Source organism: Neovison vison, chromosome 7 (assembly GCF_020171115.1).
Source record: "Neovison vison isolate M4711 chromosome 7, ASM_NN_V1, whole genome shotgun sequence".
NCBI classification, from domain to species: Eukaryota; Metazoa; Chordata; class Mammalia; order Carnivora; family Mustelidae; genus Neogale; species Neogale vison.
Window position 1 is genome coordinate 163,569,700 of NC_058097.1, and position 22,775 is coordinate 163,592,474.

General features: G+C 42.8%; 1 protein-coding gene across 1 annotated transcript in view; it reads right to left on the reverse strand.

Annotated features, from left to right (window-relative positions):
- Positions 1-9,536: 9,536 nt before the first annotated feature.
- SOX6 (SRY-box transcription factor 6) overlaps positions 9,537-22,775 on the reverse strand; it is a 368,043-nt gene continuing 354,804 nt past the window's right edge. The window contains exons 15-16 of the mRNA XM_044258889.1: positions 21,021-21,237; positions 9,537-10,111 (exon numbers count right to left, since the gene is read on the reverse strand). Of these exons, the coding sequence (XP_044114824.1) occupies positions 9,808-10,111; positions 21,021-21,237 (521 nt within the window). The 3' untranslated portion in view covers positions 9,537-9,807. The remainder of the gene's footprint in view (positions 10,112-21,020; positions 21,238-22,775) is intronic.

The following is a 22,775-nucleotide window of genomic DNA, read 5'->3' on the forward strand; positions in this document are numbered from 1 at the left end:
TAAGGTGGAAACAGAGGGAGTGGAGCCTAAATAAACCATCAGAGCACATGGCAGAGACAGAGCTCATGGCACTTAGTGACTGATGGGAGACTGGGCAAGGTCAGTCTTGTCTGCCAGGGCATGGGTTTACAAAGCCTGGCAAATGAATAATCCACATAGAATTCCAAGATCCCTAGTGCCAGGGTGACATGTGGCTTCCCCAATTATTCTCTTTACTGGGTATCTTCCTCTGTCTTCCACTCCCAGAATCCAAACACTTTCTTGTTGATCTTCTCAATGGCTACTTGGCCTAGTGCCAAAACAACAACAACAACAACAAACTAGGTGGACATTGATAGAGGGGGTGGTAGAACAAGGGCTTAAGAGAGTCACGCTATTGGCTTGGGTCTCTCTCGGCCAGGCACCATGGCTCAGCCAGAGCAGGGAATTACAGTGTTGGAGCTGTCAGCGGCCACCGTCCCTCAATGCTTGGGTGCTCCCACAGCAATATAGCTCAGGACTCTTAGTGGCAATAGGGGTCTTGATCCAGAGCCGCACCATGAGCAAGCAATCCCCACAGACTACCGTGAGCCATACACAATACATCAACTGTGTTTAGAATCAGAACGAGTGTGTGTTCTGGTACTGCCCTTTAATCTCTGTGTGACTTTGGATCAAGTGAGGACAAAAATCCCGAACTTCTCCATTCCATGGTGTACTGTTGACTAAGAGGAGGTAGAAATCAGAGTCTTTTGGGTTCTAGACCCTGCTACTCAGTGTGACCCACTTGGAGCCATCATATGTCTCAGGTAAGAGATGCTGCTGATCTGGGGTCACATCTTGAGAAAGCAAGACTCTAGAGGATACTAATAGGAGAAAGAGCCATTATCACCTGCACCATGAGTTTGTCAAAGGGAAAGAGAATATGAAGTGGACACCTTGTGGGATGACTGCCCTTGCTGTCCCCAGCAAATAGAGCAGCTATGTTTCCCTCTCCTCCATGATGAATGCCCAGGGGATAGGCTTCCCCGTACCCTAGACCCTGGGCAGAGTGGAGGGGAATCTTGGGCCCTGGGATGTCAAGGGATGAGTAGGGCAAACCGATGAAACTTCCTCTTTCTGGTCTGTCCTTTCTCTACTCCAGCCAGGATTCCCACAAGGAAGGACAGAACCATGGATTGGAACCATGGACAGAACCTAGGCTTGGAAACTTGGACATTCCAACGTGTGGGTCCTCCCCAGAGCATGGGGACTCTTACTGACCTCATGTCTGATCAGGAAGAGCCACTACATAGACTGGAAATGGCTCCCACAGAGTGAATAGAGTTGTTTCAACTACAGATTTTCTCCAGATGAAGTGACTACCACCAGGGTACCCCCATAGGCTCTGTCTTCCCCACCACGTAAGACCCAGATACTCGCAGGCATTCCACATGTGGAAGCCAAGCCGCCACCACTCATACGTGCTTCCACAACTAGCGTCGAGCTCTTACTATACACCAAGCACTGTGCTAGAAGCTGGGAACACCCAGGCACAGTCCTTGGCTTCAGTAGCTTGTCATCTAGCAGAAAAGACAGACACAGAAACAAATGATTACCATGTGGGAAATATGGTCGTAGAGGTCCTTTCCAAGTGCCCTGGGGACCCTGAGGGAGAGCCTGAAGCTGCCTGGTGAGCCAGGTAAGGCCTGACCAGGAAGGGTGTCTGGGGTGAGGTGTGAATTTCCCGAACTGAGAAGGGGATGGTTGTATCCCAATGAAAGGAGGCGTAAGATCCCCAGGGGGTGGACAGGCTGAGGGGTGTGAGAGGAGAGGAAGAAGTTGAAGGTTATGTCGGGCAGCAAGCAAGGTGGGCAGATCTGCAGATACTTGGCCGTCCAGATAGAATGTTTGGATTCTATCTGGTCGGCTACAGAAAGCCAGAAGACTTGGGAGAGAAGAAGAGAGGGAACATGGAAGGCAGCAGTAAGAATGCACTGGGAAGGAGAAAAGCTTGCAGATAGGTTACCGCACAATCAAGCGTGTGACCAGGTTCTGAACAAAGGCCTCAGGTAAGTTCCTCGCTTTGCTCAGCCAGTGACACTGAGGCTGTCCCCAAGCTCAGACATTCTCTGATCAACGGAGGCAGTCTTTATCCATGTGCTGGGCATGCAGGCCTCTTCTCCACGTGCTGTTAATCCTCCCCACAACCTGGAGAGACAGGGATTCTTAGCCCATTCACAGAGGCAAAAACTCAGGACTCACTTGCGGAGGATCAGACAGCTGGCGAGTAGCAGAGCCAGGTTGGCTGGAGTCCCAAAGCAATGCCTGATGTTTACCTGGGCTTTTAAGAAGCCACAGGGTGGGAGGGAGGCTCATGGACAAGTTAGGTTTTCAGGACAGCTGTATCAAACTTATAATTTGTGATAAAGAAAAGTTCTGCAAATCCTTATCTTTTCTCTAACAACTCCGTTTTCATTGGAAATACTGAAAAAGAGAGTTCTGGGCCTCCCCCCACCCCCTGGCCTCACTCTCCAGGTGTTGGTCACTAACCTCTGGCATCCACAGCATTGGCTCAGCTGGGAGCACCAGTCTCCTTCCAAGGCCAGATCCCTTCACCCTTCAGCCCACTACCCCACCTCCATCCCGAGACTCTCACAAGCTGGTATCATTTAGAACAGAATTTCACTCCCAGTCCAACTCCTGTCTGGGCAATGGGATGGGAGCTCTTCTTCTCCGAGGAGTAACCGAGACATGGGCCAACCGCTCCCAACCACGGAGGAGGCAAAGGTTCCAGAAATGCGGCATTTTGCACTCGTGGCGGCTGCTAGGCTCATAGAGGTTGGTGTCAGAAGAGAGGCTGGCCCTGGAGGTCTGTTCAGACCCCAGGATGCCCGGAGATTTTATAAGCTGTTTCACTGTCATGCAGAAGTCAGGCAAATGGGAACTGACATTCTCTCTCATCTTCTCTGGACAAAAATCCACCTTGGATCCCGTTCCTACCGTCTAAATCCACAAGCATTTCCTGCCGCAGCAGCAGAGGCTCCACGATGACAAAAGCAAGCAAGTCTTCCCAGGCCAATGGGTTGGAAGAGTTTCTGAGACCCACCTCCCAGCTGGGCAGAGGTGAGGGCCTGCAGGCTCCAGTGGCGAGCGGGGGCGAGCCCGGGCCTTCCCCGGGCTCCACGGTGGGAACAGTGTCCAGGGCAGAGACAAGGCCGTACACAGAGGTCATAAAACAAAATTTATCTTTAATTTGTAAGTGTCAACAGCAGTACAAAAGATGGAGTGATGACGACTAGATTAAGGGTAGAGAGGACAGTCTTGAGGTAAATGAGCATAAATAGGCAGTTCTTATAGACACTCCCCTGAGGGGCCGAGGCCCCTTCATGGCATATACATTATCACCCAAAGATGGCATGTTTAACAGATCAGGAAAGCACCTTGTGCAAAAAGAAAAAAAAAAAAAAAGTAGCTAAGGTGCCAACATACACCAGGATAGATAAGGACAGTGTGTCTTTCAATTTTGTCTTTTCCCTTAATTATGAGGCAGAGGAGGGGAAGACTTTGAAAAGTACCACTGAAAGATTATTCAAGGTCAAGTTTATCTCACGTCAATACTGCACAACGAAATCCAAGAAATGTGTGTATGCAACAAAGCTAAGAACAATGATTCATTCCTTTAAATTTGAAGAGATTCTTTTTTTTTCTTTTCCCATTTCTTTAATCCTTAGCAAACTTTTTTTTTCCATTATCAAGAGGAGAGTGTAAGAGACATGTGATGGCAACCCTTAAGGTAATTTAAAAACTTTACACTGGACTGTACAAGATTTTTTTTTTTTGATAAATTATTTACATTTTCAGACTTTCAAACATATTCAAAGCAGCAATAGACACTAGTTTTTATGGTTTTTGTGTTTTTTTTTCTAATTGCCCAAATAGTTACCAGCCATGGGCCAAGTAGGTACCTGCGTTATACATAGAATTTCTACAAAGAAAATCTGCAGTTAAATTTGCTCGAGGGTATAGCGAATGCCCTTAGCATCCTAAGGGGCCACACCCACAGTGTTGCTAGAGGACCCAAAGCACAGTACCTTGACAACAAGCTGCAGTTGTCCCAACAGCCTACACGAACTTTACACTTTGAAACAGCAGCCAGCATGTCAGTCCAGCATGTCAGTGAATTGTGCTGATTAAATTAACATAGAATACAATCTCACAATATACATCACAAACAAATTACAAGGTCGGGAAATAAAAGAGTTACAGTAAGATAAGTTATGTAGTAACAGCTTATAAGCTTGTCTAAGGTAATAAAAATTTTACATGGCAAATACAATAAATGAATGAACATAAATGCTAAGCATTCTAATTTGCTACAAGCCGGAGAAGGGTACCATAAAGACTGCACTTTCAAAAAAGCAAAAACACGTATGACAAAGGAAGACAAACGGAGAATGCACATGAGCAGATCTGCAATGTGCAGCATACGAAACAGTTAAATATTTGCACATTCCCCATACTCCAAGAGCACCAGCACTGAGGCCTCACCTTATGCTTGTGGTTCTTCAGGAACAAGAAACTACTGAGCAAGACAGGTCACCGAGTTGCCGTCAAGCGTTCCTATAGCCACGGACACCAGCTGGAAGAGTATCTGCGCTAAACATTACCTTTCTGCTCCCCTTCCCTCCCTCCCCCACCCTCTAGCCCTGCCCCAAAGGTACCAGCATTCCAAATACTTGTTCATGAGCTTTTGGAAAGCAGTGTGTCCCCAGAAGGAAAGATGGGATGGGGATGAGAAGGAAATGTGTTTGCATATCAATATTTTCAATGATCCTAGCAGAGGGTTATGCTCAACAGTACATAGCATCAGAAACAGGACATAATCGGCAGGAATAATAGATAGAAGTTGTTTATTTAAGGAAGAAAACATGTCAGGGGACAGATGACTTAAGGAAATGATGCAAGTGCTTCTGTAAGAGGACAAATGAGGTCATACAATATTATTATACGTTGAGAAGTGAGCTTAAGTGCCAACTCAGTCCTTAGACAAAACGTGCACAAAATCAGGCAAGGCTACAGCAACCATTCTTGTCATTTTCTCATTATAAAGGAAGACCCAGGAATAATTTCAATACATTCCTCTAGCTGCATTCTTTGTAGTTGTTGGCACTTGGTACAGGACTTCTCATATGGTTTAAAACTACTAAGTGATTCTTTTTTTCCTTTCCCTAATGAGTAGGTAGAGGTCAGCTCTTTGCAAAATGAGTATATTGAGAGAAGCAGCCTCTGCCTGTGGTGTGCAAGTGACCAGGCTGCCTTCCTACTGGGGGTAGCTGAGCTTCCTCGGAACAATCCCGGCTTTCAGCTAGTGCCTGTGCTCCTGGCTCGGGAGGGTGTGTGCCGAAGCAGCAGCCCAGCTTCATAAGGAAAAGAAAGAAGCCTTTAATTTCAGCCCTAGAGCGATCACACCCTTTTCAAACACCCCAGGCTCCAGTGGGGCTAATGTTCAGGGGAGGCCAGAATTTGACAAGCTCGACAGCACTGTGAGCCCACACCTGAATTTAGAACTTGGCCCGGGAGACCGAGTCAGGACCCTGGCATATCGAATCAGGCCTGAGGACAAGGCTGGGGAGTATCAAATACCAAGTGAAGCAAACTGGTGTCCTCCTAAAAGATCGGGCTGTATACGCGTGAGAATGACAGATGTTCCCACCTTCCTGGAAAAGGTGCTGCATCGCCTCTGCCAAAGAGATGGAGAGACCGCCTGCCTGGATGCTCCTGTGCACGGACTGACCTTTTCTTTCTCCTGTTCTTTCCTTTCCTCCCTCCCTTCCTTCCTTCCTTCCATCTTTCCTTCCTTCCTTCCTTCCTTCCTTCCTTCCTTCCTGTTTTCCTTCTTTTCTTTCTTTCTTTTCTTCCTTTCCTTCTTTTCTTTCCTTCCTTCCTCCCCCATGTGGTCCATTTTTTAGGAGAGGATCGTGGGCCAGTGTCCCTATTCTAAGTGACGAGGAAAATCCTGATCCTGTAAATTTTTTTTAGCAATATGGAGATGATCTGTTTTTGATTTGAAGATACTGTGAAATAGGAGGCCCAGGAAATAGTTGATGAGCACTCTTTAATCTAATTGGCATGGCAGGACTTTTATTAACGGTCAATCTCAGAGGCAGATGTTTGCCTGTAGAATGGCATTCACGCTTCTTGCTATTAAATGGTCACACAACTCCGTTATAAGATTTAGGCAGACTAACAAAAGCAAATTGACTCTCCCCCAGCTGTACTGGAAATTTAGGATGCTCAATTCTTCGAGTTTCTAGAATAAACAAGTAAGGAAAATTCTGAGTCTGTGGACAGTGGGTTCCAAACTGCACGGGAACCCGGGAGAAGGGTTTGACCGCCCCAGCGACAGGTGGGACACTGCTCTCTCCCTGCGGCTGCTAATTCACTATCCCCATGAGGTACAGTGACTTGTCAACTTCTAGTCTGGACCAACATATATGGATAGAGAACGAAAAGGAAATACATAACTTATATCTCACTAAGTACTCATGAACCAAAAATAAATTCTATTTCTATGTTATATTTACACAATTAGAAAAATCTAAAATGAGATGGTAAAGTCATAAGAACTTTGTTTAAGCCCCACTGAAAAGAAAACGAAGTGATCCCTATGATTGTCATTCTTAATTTCCATGGATATTTAGAGCCACACTTGGCTAATAAATAAACTGCTTACGCGCAGAATTTAGATTCAAATACAGCATCACTGTTTGACCCAATGAAAGAGACGTTTACAATCAGATCATTCCTGAATAGCCTTTCACTTTTAAGAACATGGCTAGGAGTAACTGCACCCCAGTACCGAGGCAGAGCTGGAGCTAAAACAAAGTGTTCATACACACATGTATTTTGCATAAATAAATGAAATAACAAGACATAAAAATGACTCAAATCCGGCAACTGTGAGGCAAGCCCACACGAGTCGAAACAGATGACTTTTGTTCATGTCGTTTTCGTACAACAGTTTCACATTAGTCAGAAGTGATAAAAAATACCATTTATATCCAGTGCTTATAACACTTACGAAACAACATCTGTGAGTGTGTGTGTTTTTTGTTTTTTTTCTTTCTTTCTTTTTTTTTCTTTTTCTTTCTTTTTTTTTTTTAACTATAAGCAAAATCAAGTTTCAGTCCTAAAGAACAGTCCTTTGTTCTCCACCAGCCCAGAATATTATTTTGGCATGGTCATAAAAACAAACAAAATTAACCTACTGTTCTAAATGTTTGCCTTTGTGCAAAATTAATTACATACAATACAATGCTAGCCATATAGCACTCTACCTATGCGGCAAAATAAAAAAAGGAGGAGAGAGGAGGAGAGAGCAAAAGCTGAGTCAAAGAGAAAGAGAAAAAAACACGAGTATGAAGTGAGGAGGAGAGGTATATAATCAAAAAAAAAAAATCAGTAAGACAATAATAAATAGTCATTTTTGAGAAAAAAAATGGCCTCCTCCTCATTTAAAATAAATGTACAAAAACAAAGTTCCAATCCCCAACCAATACTACAAACAAAACATTCCTATCAGTACCTTAATCAGCTTATGGAGAGCACTCGCAGCTAATGACACAGCCGGTAACATCTCGGCTAGACCTATTTATTGCTATTAGGTAGGGCCTTGAGCACTCCTTAAATAAATATGAAGGTACACTATTTTCTTCCAAGTGACAAAATGGCTCAAGAAATCTGATGGGGCCGTTCCTATGTCCTGGTGATCAGATTCTGGGTTGTCCCATGGGAGCCCATGAGGTGAACTGTCCCATTAACTGACATTTTCCCATTGAACCACTCCGGGTGAGGCTCCCTCCCCCGCCATAGGCAGTCAGTCCTGGTTTCAGGAAGGTCAAAATGGCATAGCTGAGCTTCCAGTGGTTAGGAGGGGGGAATGAAACCTCACTGCCTCCCTGCCCATCAGCACATCTCCAGAGAAATCCTCCTGTGTCCAGTGCTGTTAATCATGTTCACAGGGAGGCATGCCCCGCCCCCCAACCCATGTGGCCACCGATGGAGGGAGGGAGCCAGAGGAGCTCACCTGCCGCCCCAGGCGTCATCCGTCATCCGTTCCCCAGAGTTAACAGTAGGAACATCCCCTACAGGGAATGTATCTCCCCTCCTTCTCCTTCCCTATGGTTTTCTTTCATTCTCTGGATGTATCATGACTATTTATTTGCCTCTATCTTTGCCTTGAGGCTGTCATGTGGCTTCCTGCATCCTGGGGATTTTGCAAAAACAAAACAAAACAAAAACAAAAACAAGAAAAACAAAAACCAAAACTCCCTAGGCGTGCCAGAAGGGCCAAGGCAGCTCAGTGTGGAGATGCCAGCCCAGGACAGCATCGCTGTGGCCTCCTCTGTGGCCCACAACCTTGGGCTTTCGTCTTGGCTGTGGACCCTCCTGCCTGGCAGTCACCACTGCTGCCCCTTGCTGCCGAAGGGCATTTAGGGGAAATGCCGCTGATGCAGATCCTACCACTGTTGCTAGACTGTATTAGAGGGGAAGTCTGGCGAAAGACTTGAGGTCCTAGAGAACCTCAGGGGCAGACCTGTTGAAGTGTAAGACTCTACACCTGTATCCAAATACACAGCCCTCCAGCCAGATAGACACTTATGTTTGAAAACAATATAAGTATTTAACAGAATCTTGTTTCAGAAATGCTTCCAGATGCTCTGGGGACATAAAATCACTATGTACACCTTTTGTATGTAGCAGGAGAAGGAGGTGAAAGGGGCTGAAAAGATCTTCAGGGAAGGAGGGTGAAAAACAAGAATTATTAAATTAATGCCACCAACATTTTTTTTCAAATAAATAGTAAGTGGACCCTTGACATTCTGGAATGAATAAATTATTTAAGAGAAAATGTGTTAAGACTGAATGTCAGGGTTAAAAGGCGAAGGGATAATGGATGTAGTGAGAGGTGGTCTCAGGCAGAGAAGACCACCGCGTGGGTATCTGGTGTGGTGAATGCTCTGGGGCACGCTCGTCGTGGCGCGTCACGCACTGATGGCACGTCAAGAGGCAAACACGATTGGGTACGTGCACTGTGGCAACCTTGTTCGTTCCTTACAATATCTTGTCTCCAGATTCCTGAGTACTTTACCATTTTCTGGAAAAAAAAAAATGTGTGGTTTGCTATTTTATTTTAAGATGCCAAAGATTGTCTAAGACTTCGCAGTGTCTCCTTTAAGACTTCCAAAATATGAAGATTCAAAAGTTCTGAGAAAAGTTTGGCACATTCAGAGTTTAACTCTACACGTGGAAAAATGGAATTCCGAGGCCTTTTGAATATGCTCTACATGCAGCTGCACACGCTGTGGACTTTTCTGTTTCACAATATGAAATCCTCAGTTGTTCTCTCCAATAATTCAGAATAAAAACACATTCACAACCTGTAGGCCGGCACAGCATACCTGAGTGAGAATGTTTAACCCCATCTAAAACAGTAACTTAAACCTTTATCAACATCCAAAAGGAAAAAAAAAAAAAAAAAGTAAGACAAAAATATAAGACTTGTAAGACAGCTATGGGTTGAGATAAGTTTTCAAGTCCTGGTGTCTCATATTTAATATGTCTTCACCTAAATTAAAAAAACAACAACAACAACAATAACGACAAAAACTCAAGTTCATGAAAAATCCGGGAAAACTGAATCTGTCTCACACTTTACGAAACAATTAAGACCATTCTGCTGATGTCATTGTGGAGCCACAAATGCATGCGGGCTCTTTAAGAACTTTTTGTTGGGGGAGGGGAGGTGAAATGTCAAAGTATTTTAATTCAGCAAACAAACACTCCTCAGTTGGCACTGACAGCTTCAGGGGCTTCATTTTCACTGCTATAGTCTGATTTGGGATCATCTTCATAGTCGTCATACATTTCCATTTCATCTTCTCCATTAATCATTTCATTTCCAGCGAGGCTCCCGCCGTCTGTCTTCATACCATAAGTGCTCTGGATGACAGGGAGGCTGGGCTCTGGGCTGGCCGAGGTGCTAGAGCAGTCAGATGTCATCTGAGGTGACGGTGTGGTTGTTGCCATAGTGATAGCACCAGGATACACAACGCCTGTTCCTGTGGTGATTGGAATCTGAGGCTGCTGCCTGTATGGATTCAAAAAAATTAAATAAAACAGGGGGAAATCTGTATGGTCTTCCAGTGGGCACTCGAATTCCTCCTCCACACATTCTGAGAGGGGGCTCTGTTTGACATTCTAAGTGAACCAAAGAACGGAACAAAGGTGCTCCCTGGAGGTCCTGCACGTGGGCATTAAGCAAGACAATGGAGCAACTTATTGATGGTTTTGAAACATAAAAGCAGGGTTCTGACAACATTACCTATGGCAAAGGTTGAATAACAATTGCCATTTGAAACCAGTGCTGTAGTCAATTCCAAACGTTACGTGTGATGTCATTTTTTAAGATCTCCCAGGACGATAAAAACAAAATAACTGGTAGCATGACATATAGTTTAGTGACGCTGCTAAGCAGGCTCGTGTCTTCAGCTTGGCTCGAGAATTGTACAAAGGGAAGATCAAGACGAGAAGGGATCGAGTATGTCCCAGAGAGTCAGATTTAGCAAAGCATATATTTGCTATCTATGCAAATAGCTACCTATTTCTATGGCTGAGCTGGAAGTGACGCTCCTTTAAGGAGCTTCTATTTTCATAATTATGGAAGGAGCATCTCGGATGTCATGACTCCCGAGGCCCTGGCCTGGCACTGGGTTGGAGAAGTCAGGAGTGAAGAGCGGCAAGAGTCCTGCGACCTATCAGAATAACACACATTGCCTCATCCCAGATCCTAGCAGGTGCCAAGACTGGGTCACACCAGATCATTCTGTCATAATGGTACTCTGGTTCAAATAAACTTACCAGACCCTGTATGAAGGTCAGTCTCTCCCTCTACAGGGAGACATTGCTCTCTGCCTCTCAATTTCCCTTGAGGCACTGTAATTGGTTGAAAGAATTAAAGACCTATGACACCTAGCTCACAGACTATGACTGAAAAAATATTCTCATGGTTGCGATATTTACCAAGTGTTCCTTAACCTGAATGGACAATAATTACCATTTAAATTCATTTCAAAATATCACTGTAACTATCCTTTCTGAACTTCCGTTTCCAGATGTTTGTGAGAGCTGGGGTCAGGGAAGTCTTGGAAGGTCCTTTCACCTTTTAATACTCATGACTTCAGGTTGGTCCATCCCTTGAATGGTTCTTACTGACCCTCCACAATATCGTTAAATCCTTCTGTCCACCTCAGTCAGAAAAATATCCCGAATCTATGAAGCAGCAGCTAAGTTACAAGCCATTCTTTGGCTTGTAACTCTGGAATAATTTTCTCGCAAAGCCCTGCATGCCTTCCAGCCTGGTAGAAGGATCAATGATGGGAATGACCTACTCACTCTGTGAGATACTGCATGATGCTATCTTTAACTACTTATTCCAATCCCCAGAAGGGATGACTATGACTCCTTCACCTCTGGCTAATATAATATAGCAAATATTTTCATATATATTACTTCATTCAATTAACACGGCAACCCCATGAGGTATTGTCATGCCCAGGTTTCAGAAGAAGGTGGTAAGGCATTGTATAAAGTCCTGCATTCAACACCCAGCAGAGCCAGCTTTTAAAACTAGGTCACTTGACTCGAATTTAACACTCTCTCCTCTCTAGATATTCAACTGACAAATAGACAATGCTCATTGTGTCTCAGAAAAATTCCTGATTTCTATAGATCCTGTCGGTACCCAGTTGGCATTAAGACCTGATATTGATCCGTTCTCTATGAAACTCATGGTGATTTTTTTTATTGCCTGAAGAAGATGATAGAGAAATCTAGATCTGTTCACAGAAACATCTTATCAAATACTAGTTTCCCTCTCAAAGAATCAAATTCTAAAAACAGTATATTCTGCTTCCTAACTTTTGGGCAAATTAACGCAAATTAAATTTCATGCTAGCCTGCCCAAGGCAGTGAATGCCTCATTAAATTTTTCACAGAACTTGGATAATTGCAATAAAAATATTTTTGCCTTAATCACATAATGAGTGTAGGGTAAAAACTTTTATTGCAATATTAACCCATTTTACAGATTTCCCAATTTGGTGAGCTAATCTGTAACATAAACTCTACATTCCATACACAAACTATCCAATGGTACACTTTCTTTTCATAAAGGACATTCTTTTATCAGAAAGAATAGATGGTCAGTTTTGTAGTATTTTTTAATCAAACTATCTACATGTATTGGTCTTTTAAATAAATTTTAACTGGGCTCCTATTATGTGCTGGTGATAATGCTTAGGTGCTTATGCTCAGATGCTTTCATGTTATCTTCTTTAACCCTCACAATAAGTCTAAGAGGTGAATATTATTTCCCCTCTTTACTGATGAAGTTACCTACTAAGTTTCAGAGAGTTCAGACTGTTTGTCTAAGGCCATAGGAGCATGACAGCCAGGAGCTGAACCCTTCCTTAGTGTCACAAATTCTCTACTGGATATCAAGATTGGGGTGAGGAAGGCAAGCTCACACGATCAGAAAAATACGTGGCAATATGGATCAGAATCAAACTCTTCAAAACTGGGCTCCACATACTTCACAATACTTGGACATTACACTGGTAATTGAACACGAAAAACAAACAAATAAAACATGGGCACAACTTACTTTCTGGAGTGAGGCACATGATCGCCAAAAGCCAGCTACTGGTGGTAGAGGGATGCCAGACTATGTCACCCACTGACTCCCTGTCTACTTCCTGCCTCATCATTGCGCCTCATTCTTTAAAGATGTTCGCTCCTGGCTTACTGTCACTCCCTCTCCGACAATTCCTGATGACTCACTGTCCATGGAGGTGATAATATCGACACCTTGCAATCTCAAGTTCTTGACCTCTCCGCGGTGGTGCTCTGGCCCCCTTCCTGTGTCAGCAGACCTTGTCATTTCCAGCTGTAACCCCACCCTGACGGAATGGGGTTACATCCCAGTCTATGACCACCACATCTTCTGTTTCTAGTTTTCTTCCTGTCCCAACCCCCATGTGTCCTGCCTTTACCTCTTTACCCAGGATAGATTCTGTGGTTAGTCATTGTCTCGCAGGTACTCTCCCCCCACTTACAAGGCAAAACTTGAACTCTCTGCCTACTTTTGAGCACTCCCACATAGCTGAACTGGCTGCAGAAAAAACACACTACCATGCATACATACTAGTCTCAGATTTTTTTGAGCATGAATTTCAAATTAGCCTCCGGTGCTGTTCAGCCCTCATGTTGTACTTTTTCCTATGCCACTCCCTCTCTTACTCTCCTAGATAATTATTTCACACCTTCTCAGCTCTCTTTAGATGTCCAACTTCTCCCATATCCTCACTCTCAATTGATGACCTGGCTTTCCATTTCATGGAGAAATTAGAAATAATCAGATGAAATTTTTCACAAGCTCCCACCAATCACATTTATCCATCTGCCTCTGTCTGTTCTAATTCTCTGTTTGCCTCCTTGTATTTTGAATGAATTTGTAATCCAAAGTAAGGCCAATCCTTTCACTTCTGCACTGAAACTATCTGTTCTCGCTTACAAAGGATCTCTCTCCAGTGACCGTCTCCCCCATCTGCACGATCAATTTTCCCTCTTTCCTGGATCATTTCCATTTGCACATAAATATGCCACAACCTCTCCCACTTTACTTATTTTTTAAAAAATATTTTATTTATTTATTTGACAGAGAGAGAGAGAGAGATCACAAATAGGCAGAGAGACAGGCCGAGAGAGGAAGGGAAGCAGGCTCCCCGCTGAGCAGGGAGCCCGATGTGGGGCTCCATCCCAGGACCCCCGACCTGACCTGTGCCAAAGGCAGAGGCTTAAGCCACTGAGTCTCCCAGGTGCCCTCTCTCCTACTATAGAAAAAACAAAACCAAAAAAACTCTCTCTTGACTCACATCCCCCTCCAGCTACTGCTCTATTTCTCTATCTCCTTTAAGGCAAAACTCTTTGAAAAACTGTGTATATTCACTCTCTTCATTTTTTCCACTAAATTCTTAAATCTACTTCAATCACTCCCAATACTCCACTGAAACACAGATTGTAAAGGCAATACTACCAGTGAGCTCCATGTTGTTAAGTTCAAGAGTCAGTTCTTGGTCCTCATCTTACTTGATTTATGCCATTGGCAGCATTTGATATGTTTGGCCACGTTTTGCCTTGCTGAGCTGCTTTCTTTGCTGGTCTTCTGTTCTTCTTCCTATCTCATTACCTCTCCTTCTAGGTCCCTGGATGTGCACTCCCTCCTTATCAACCTGACATCTAAACTCTGAAGTACCCAAGGATCAGTCCTTGTACCTTGTCTTGCCTCTATCTAAATTCATGCCCTTGGTGAGCTTGTCCATTTTTCATAGCTTTGAATATTATCTAGGTGCTGACAACTCTCAAATTTGTATATCCAGTAAGCACTACATTCCTAAATTCCAGAGTCATATATGTATATAACTTCTTATTTGATTTGGATATCAAAACAGCATCTCAACCTTACAGATCCAAAAACCAAACTCCTGATCATCACCATATACCTCTCCTCTCAAGGGCCTTCTGATCTTGGTTAATGATCACTTCATCTTTCTGGCTGCCTGGGTCAATCCTTGATAACTATATGTATGTCCCCTCAAACCCTATATCCAGGCCATCAGCAAATTCTAGTGGTTCATTGTCAGGAATCCATCCAGAATCCATCTACTTCTTGCTCCCTCCACCCCTACAAATCTGATCCAGGCTACCACCAACCCTAATCTGGGTTATAAGAGTCTGCCTCCTTATTTCAGCCATCTCCCCTTCAAACAATACTCAAAACCGTAAAGTGATCTTTTTAAAACCTAAATCAGATCGTGATACTCTTCTGCTCATGACCCTTCCATGCCTTTCCATCTCACTCATGATCAGATTCCAAGTCTTCACAAAAGCCAAAGGTCCTTTCACAGTTTGGCTCCCTTACACCTCTCTGATCTCTCTGCCTCTTCGCACCTACCCACTCTTCTCCTACTACTCTAGCCTCGTTAGTTCTTGAACATGCCAACTGCAAGCTTCCCTCCAGACCTCTGCAGCGGCTGCTCTCCCTGCCTGGTTCTTCTCCTAGAGACCACACAGCTCACTCGCTCACTCTGCAGGCCTGAGCTGCTCAAGTGGGAGCTGCTCAGTGAGCTTCTGTAGCCACTCTTCTTAAAATTGCACCCCATCCTCTGACACTCCCTACACTTTCCCTACTTGGCTTTATTCTAAGGTACTTATTACTTTTTGATATTTATTTATCCATTGTTGATTGATTGCCTGACTTCCCCCACTGGAATGTAAGCTTTACAAGCACAGGCATTTTCACGGATATAGCTCTAGAACTTAGACAATGCCTGGAACACAGGAGGCACATTTCATACTGCATACATGCAATGAATGAATGAATGAACAAATGAATGAACGAACTAGTGAATGGAGGGGACAAATAAAAACCTGGGTAACCTATCTGAGAGAAGAAAAGATTTAATGAGACTAGACATATGCAAGGGAAGATAGTGGAGAAGGAATGTGAATATAACCATCTTTAAATGCTTGAATGTCTTTATAAAGAAGGAAGAGACTTGCTCTAGAAAAGGGACCAAAGAAGAGGATTAGAATTTAACCAACCAAGTAGCAGAAAGGTAGATCGCCACTCAGTAAAAAGAACTTTCTAGCATTAGGACATGCCCACAGAGAAACTAGCTCCCTTGGGAAGTGGTAAGCTCTCCAGCCCTAGAGTAGTCCAAGCAGAACTCAGTGAGGCTCCTATAGCGGTTGGCTACTTGAAGTATATGACTTCTGAGGCCACTTCTAAGTTACCGCTGATTCTGTGGACACAAAATCATAAGCTAACAATCATGCTGGCCTTGCTTTCCCATTGTTGTTACCAGCATAATAAAAGACTGAAAAATCAAGTGAGCGTGGCTAATTATAGTTGCCAAATCGTGGCTTTCAAGGGTTTCCAAAATATTGCTCCGCCCTACCTCTCTTACTTTTCTTTACTGCCAGGACTAACCTCTAGGTTAGCTTCATTTTTAAACTATTGAACATTTCTGCATTTCCCTCCATGTGTTCCTGGCTCTTCTTCCTGCTAAAATAGGAATCTTGACCTCCACATCCACCAGCCTGACCCTACCCAAACCTCAAGACCCCTTCCTCCAGGATGACCTATGGTTAGCCCTAGTGCATAGCAAGCTCTCCTCCCCTGAGCTTTGCTTGCTCTCATCTACAAAATCAGAATTAGTACTTCACTATAGATTATGTGCAGCACTATGCAATGTAGTCCATCTTCTCTCTGTGTATATATATGTACAACAAACTGTTATTTGCTAATATGTTTATGTATGCATCTGGTTTCTCTGACTAGAACACTCTCTGAAAGCTCACTGTGTACAGAATTAATGCCTCATGTCCTATATTAATTTAGTACAGTGCTGGGCACCTCACTGGTTTCAAATAAGTCCTTACCAATTGATGGACCAATCAATTAGCAAAATGGAAAATCCAGCCAGCAGGCTCAAGCTTTGTCTATCGGAAATTACTTTCCTAAAAAGCATTTTTCCTTCCTTTACAGATCAATTGCAAAGTCAAAATTCAAACACTGCAGATTTCACAAACAGGAATAGCTGGCAAGTATTGGGCTTTACAAATAATGAATGCGCACATCAAAACAAAAGTTGTAGATGTTTGTAAATGTATGTACATGCAGCAGAGATGAGCAGAAATGGCTAAGTACCCCTCCTCCCAGCCCCAGCAAAGGGTAAAGCCAACCCTTATAGAGCTCAGCATTATTACATGGCTTCCAAATCATGGGAATGTTCCTGGAATATCGTCTAGCTTCACCATTGCAAAAAACCCCTATGTATTAATTTGGCAAATCCCCCTTGTTTGCTGTTCTTTCAGACTTTTACAGCTTCTATAAATGAAGACAATGAAGTCCGTTTCATTAGGAGATAAGCCTACATGTCGTACATCTCTGTAGTTAATACTGCAGTAAGAAGTGGAAAGAATAGCAGTCTTTTTATATTGCCTGTTAGAAACCCTAATCTGGCTTTCTCTATAAGAGGACAATACTGAAAATAGTACAGCTAGCCTATGCTAATCAATTATATTTATACTTGATTCAACCTCTTTTGGATTAAGATCAAAATGGCAAATGTTCAAATCCCTTCTAGCATAAGGCCCTAGAATATAATTCTTTTATAATATGAGATACATACATGCCATGTAGCATTATTTTTCTAGAATAATAATATTTGCTCTGATTCAGGGCTTCCTATGTGCCAGACGTTGTTTTTAGCACTTTAGATAGATCAAGCTATTCAATCTTCAGAAGGGCCCCCATGTGGTAGGTATCATGGTCAGCTCTCCATTATATTTATGAGAAAACTGAGGGGCAGAGAGTTTAAATAAGTTTCCCAAGGGCAAGTGGAGACTTCGGAGGAATAATGATTGCTGTGTATTAGTTGCTGAACCCAGGAAGAAGCAGATCTGGTATTTGAGACAGAACAGTCTGGTTCCAGAATTGGTGTCCATAAGCACTGCACTACATAACCTCTAAGGAGTTTGTAGGCTCTAAGTGAGGGACATGTGTACAGGTGGAAAGGTCACATGTCTTGCCTTCATGTAAGCCTGGTTTAAACCTCAGCTCTGCAATTTACTAACTGCGTGGCCTTGGACAAATTATTTAACATCACTGAACCCTGTGTTTTTCAACCCTATAGTGAGGATGATACTGCTTATCTTGTAAGTTGGTTGTATTTGCAAAGATCTATATAAATCACTCATCATAGTATATAGTATAAAGTAAGTATTCAATAATTTACCATTATTATTATTCAAAGAGTAGCCCAAGATTTGATATTTTATAGTACCTGCGTAATCCTCTATGCGTTCACAGGTAAGTTATTGAATAAACTTCAAATAAGAGGAAGTACATTGGGCTGGAATTCTTTAGGAAAAGACAATGGTGTAGCTACATGAATATCATTTCTACATTAATAGTACTCATTGAAATTATTAAAAGTTCTAATACTTAACCTGTCGATCAAAGGGGTTAAGTCTATGTTATTCCATTTCATATTATTGGTAAATTTATTTCATAATAGCTGAGTGAAAAAAATCTAGCTCAATGAACTTTTAGTTGTATTGTCAGTAAAATGCACGACAATGCTGAGCAATATATGTAATTTTATTGGCTCGAAAGTTATGCATGTCTTTTCAAAATCAGCTATAAAAATTGATCTCACCCCCATTCCCTCAAGAAGTCAATAGCAATCTTTGAATTTCTTGTTTCTTTTCCCTCTTGTAATAACCTCACATCTAATGAAGATGAATTTCCAAAGATGAACCCCAGGGAGTTAATAATCTATCAAATACAACTACTTAAAAGAGAATACGAATCCTTAAGTAGAAATAATACCTGGCTTTGGGTTGCAAATATTACCAAAGCTGGGCAGAAGGAAATTGCCTACATCTCTGTAGCCCCCCTCCACAGTCCAAAATTATCCTTCTATGAAGGATCCCCTACGTTACCAGGAACAGGATCCTTCATCTCTAAAGATCAAAGCTGCTTTAATGCCATCACGTACCACAACCAAAGGTCCTAGGAGCCCTTTTCCAAGTTAGCACAGCTATGCTCTTGAGTGTGCCAGAATGGGGCGATGAGGCATATTTTGAGGCAGCTGTGGTAAGGACAACTCCTCAGTCGTTAGGCATGATAGGAGGCAGAGACCTGGATTTAAACCTTGATTCTTTCTCACTTTTTGGCAGCCACAGGACCTTGATTTCTTTATCTTATTTGGAGGATTACATGACTTGTAGATCTAAAATGTCTAGCGTACAGGATACAGTAGACAATAAATGGTAGATGTTGTTGACTTGTTTTAATGTTTTAAAATTTTGACATGGATTGTCATGTGTTGGGTATTTTGATCCATGTACCCTCTGGTAAGGGGAAATAAGTCAAATAGAATTACTGCATCTCATATTTTCAAATAAGTATCAGGGAACTAAAATGGTACCTCTGACAGCCTTCCAGACTATGGCAAAAGAGACCCATTGTGTATCATTAGGTACACAGAGACATGGCATGATAAAAGAGGGGGAATCACAAAGGATCTCAAAGTTAAACTCTGATTCTCTGCTCAAAGGAGATTATATACAGTCTCAGGGGCAGGATTAAAAGAAGACATCATCACCCAGTTAAAATAAATGTGTATTTTGTTTCATGTGACTATGCTTCTCAAAGGGCACTATGAATCGGTATTTTTCATAAATCATCTAAATCGCCAGCAAATAGCCTCCTGATATTGCATTGTACTTCTGGTGTTTAAAGCATTTTATTTTAAAAAATGCAAACATTTATAATACAGAAGAATTTGATAAACCTAGTTTGGCACGGCTTCCTCTGTTCATAGAGTAGGATTCTCAAATAACAAAGTGACTTAAGCCTCCCTTTACCTCAAAATAGTTCTGCCACGGTGTAAAGAAACCCATTGACTATCTGGTATAACCTAAAATATAAGTTTTATTGTGATAGCAAATCCGTATTTAATAGTAAGGATAAGGATAAAAACTCACCTTTATTGATCATGTACTAAGCGCTTTGAAAGTACTTCGAAAAGCAATGCCTCACTGAATGCTCTCAACCATTGTGCGAGACGGGTAGTGTTTTTTATTTCATCTCGTACACGAGGAAAGAGAGGCACAGAGAAGCTCAGTAACTTGCCCAGGTGGGTGACGCAGTGCTTGAACCTCAGCAGTCAAGCTCTGGAGCCCACGATCCTCCGCAGAGCTCTCTAGGGTAGGGCACAGATTCATGACCCAGACTGCTTTCATTGTCCTTTCTTTTTCTTATTCTATTTACTATTCCAAATTAATTTTATGCTTGTAAACATAGGCTTCTGAAACCAACTTTTTATTCTGTGATGTTATTTTCTTTTCTTTTTTTTTTTTTTAGTGTCCTTAAAAATAAACAGCTCTTTACTTTTGCTCTAAGGTACATGTTTTCCTCACCTGCAGGGGCAGCTGTCCCATTCCCCCACCATATAATAGCCCCTCGGTGCTCCCCCGGTTAACAGCAAATCCAGATGCCTTTCACTCACTCCTCTCTCTTCAGGCCTATCCCAAGCATCTCCCCAATCGGACTGCAGCTGCCTCAGGCCAGGGCCTCCAGAAAGGTCCACTGGTTTGTCAGCCCCCTGGGCTTCTCGGCCTGGGCCTGCTGGAACCGACAGGCATCTGCACCCCCACTTATCCCAACTGCTGTGGTTACAAGGGGCCTCTTTTCAATGCAGACAGCCAGTCAGCCAAGTCGAAATTTATACCAGAAATCTATTACCTAATTTTTAAACAAAATGACATGAAATCAGACTTGAAGATATCAAAAACATGTCTAGTTTCTGATTTAAGCAAGAAAATCCACATTGTTATTGCTTCCACCACAGAATAATTTACTGCAACAGGAGTTCTGGATCTTAGGCCAAAAATGAGGTCCTCTAACCAATGTCAAGGCCAATTATCTTGTGGTAGATCCCACAACAAAAGCAGACTATTGTGATTAGAATCAGAAGCACCACCCAGAGAAGCTGGAAAGCTTCTGGGGATTTCTTAAGTTAGTTTTTATTCTTTCTCCCTGCATGTCTGCTTAAATAAACTACCAGCAACTTTGTGTGTGGGCATGGAACATCTTAGATTAGTCTGGGAGACAAGGAGAGGGCGACCAGGTTTGTTTTGAGCTGTTGAGCAGGAGCCAGGCTGCGAGACCGTGTGTGTGTGTGTGTGTGTGTGTGTGTGTGTGTGTGTGTGTGTGTAACACTGCAAAGATCACCACAGCCAAGCCCCTGGGTAGGTCTCGACCTCCTCCCTTCCCTGATCTCCTTCCCAACCACACTGCCAGTAGCCAGCCTGCGGTTTCCTACCGGGAAGGGAAAGTCCAGGTGGCTACGTTCGGGAACACTCACCCCACGGTAAAGAACTGCCTCATCTCCTGCCTCCGAGACCTCATCAGCTGCTTGTACTCCCCGATTCGGAGCTTTTTGCCATCAACAATGCAGGTGCGTTTCGGTCGAGGTTTGTATTTATAGTTCGGGTACTTCTCTAAGTGGATCTTGCTTAGCCGGGCCTGCTCTTCATAATAAGGTTGCTTCTCTTGGTTGGACATGGATTTCCAGCGAGACCCTAAACATAAAAATAGCCTTCAGTACCCAAATGGTCAGGGCCCCATGTTGGTGGCGAATACCGTATATGCCTTCCCACGGCTTCGCTCACCGGCGCTGTGTAGCCCCTGTCCTCACACACCACGGAGCCTCCCAAGGAGTCTTTCAGAGACGCAAAAGGCAAAGGATAATTTCGCATGTGATACATTTATTACATCATTTCTGTCCATAACTTAAAGCTGGTGCTACAAAAGATGTATCATTTTAAAACACATCTCTGCTACTCAAAGATCACCTCGTGTGCCAAGGTCGTTTCCCGGTTATCTATCTGTCTCTCTCTCTCAACAGGTGAAAAACCTACACTTCCAACCGGGACTCTCAAGGCTGATGGGATTCTCAGAAAAAGCTCTCCTGGTTGCAGAGATTCAAACATCTCCCACCCTTGTCCAAGCAGCTTTAGGGAGGCTACTCTGAGATAAGATGTCAGTAGATGCGGCTATCCTTCCGTATATAAAAACCCCCTGTGCACACCGTCTCCCCTGGCCCCGGGGTAATTAAAAAGCCTAAACCCTACCTAAGAAGTTCTAGCTTTCAAGCCGGAAGCTACAGTTGGAATTATATACACCATTTTCAAGTACTATAAACGTTCATTTAAACCTGTACCAGTGACAGCACAAAAATTTTTAATGTGGTTTATAGAGGAAGAAGGAAAAGTATTCACTTCTCTAATATTGTTTATAAGGAATTATCTAAACACTTGACGAAGAAGGGATGTGTTTTTTTACTTGTATCAAATTGCATTTTTGTGTCTCGCTGGTGAATAAAGCGGTAACAGCTGTGCTGACTGGATGTTAGCTATTCTTCAGTGGAGATTTTTCATACATAAACAAATGGAAAGTTGTGCAAATATTCTCTGTAGCCAGCAATATCCTGGTCTGCTTTAATAGCACATCCATCCCTGTTCTTTTCTGATTGTTGTGCAAAAGTTGTGTAGACAGTCTATGCAGATCGGCTTCTCTGGGTTCTGCTGACTCCCAGTAGCTTAAAGCCCCATTTAACAGAGGATTCTTGGTGCTCTTGAAATACTTGTGCTTTAAAGTGTATATTTTCATGAATACACTTACTATATTCTTAATAAGTTTTTTCACAGAACGCACACCAATAATATAGATTCCCCACAGCTGCCAAAATGGAAACAGAGAGGTTCTGTGCCCATCTGAGAGTCTACTCATGCTGCTATTAAAATGGCCAAAAAAAGGGGGAAAAAGAAAATTTCAAAGTTAAGTATCAAATTTCAAGGACAGGGGAACACTGATTTTCTTTTAAATGTCTATTAACTAGACTAAAAATTTAATATATCCATGAGGAGCTTTTTGGTTTGAAAGGTACTTAAGTTGAAAAGGAATAACACTATCCCAGAGCATATCTCAGAATCTCTAAAAATAACACCCCATTTAATTGGGATGACATTTAGTATCCATCTTGAAATTCAAAAATCAAAAGGGAACAACTTTTATTTTTTTTAACATTTCACCACCATTTGATCTTATGTATGTTTTA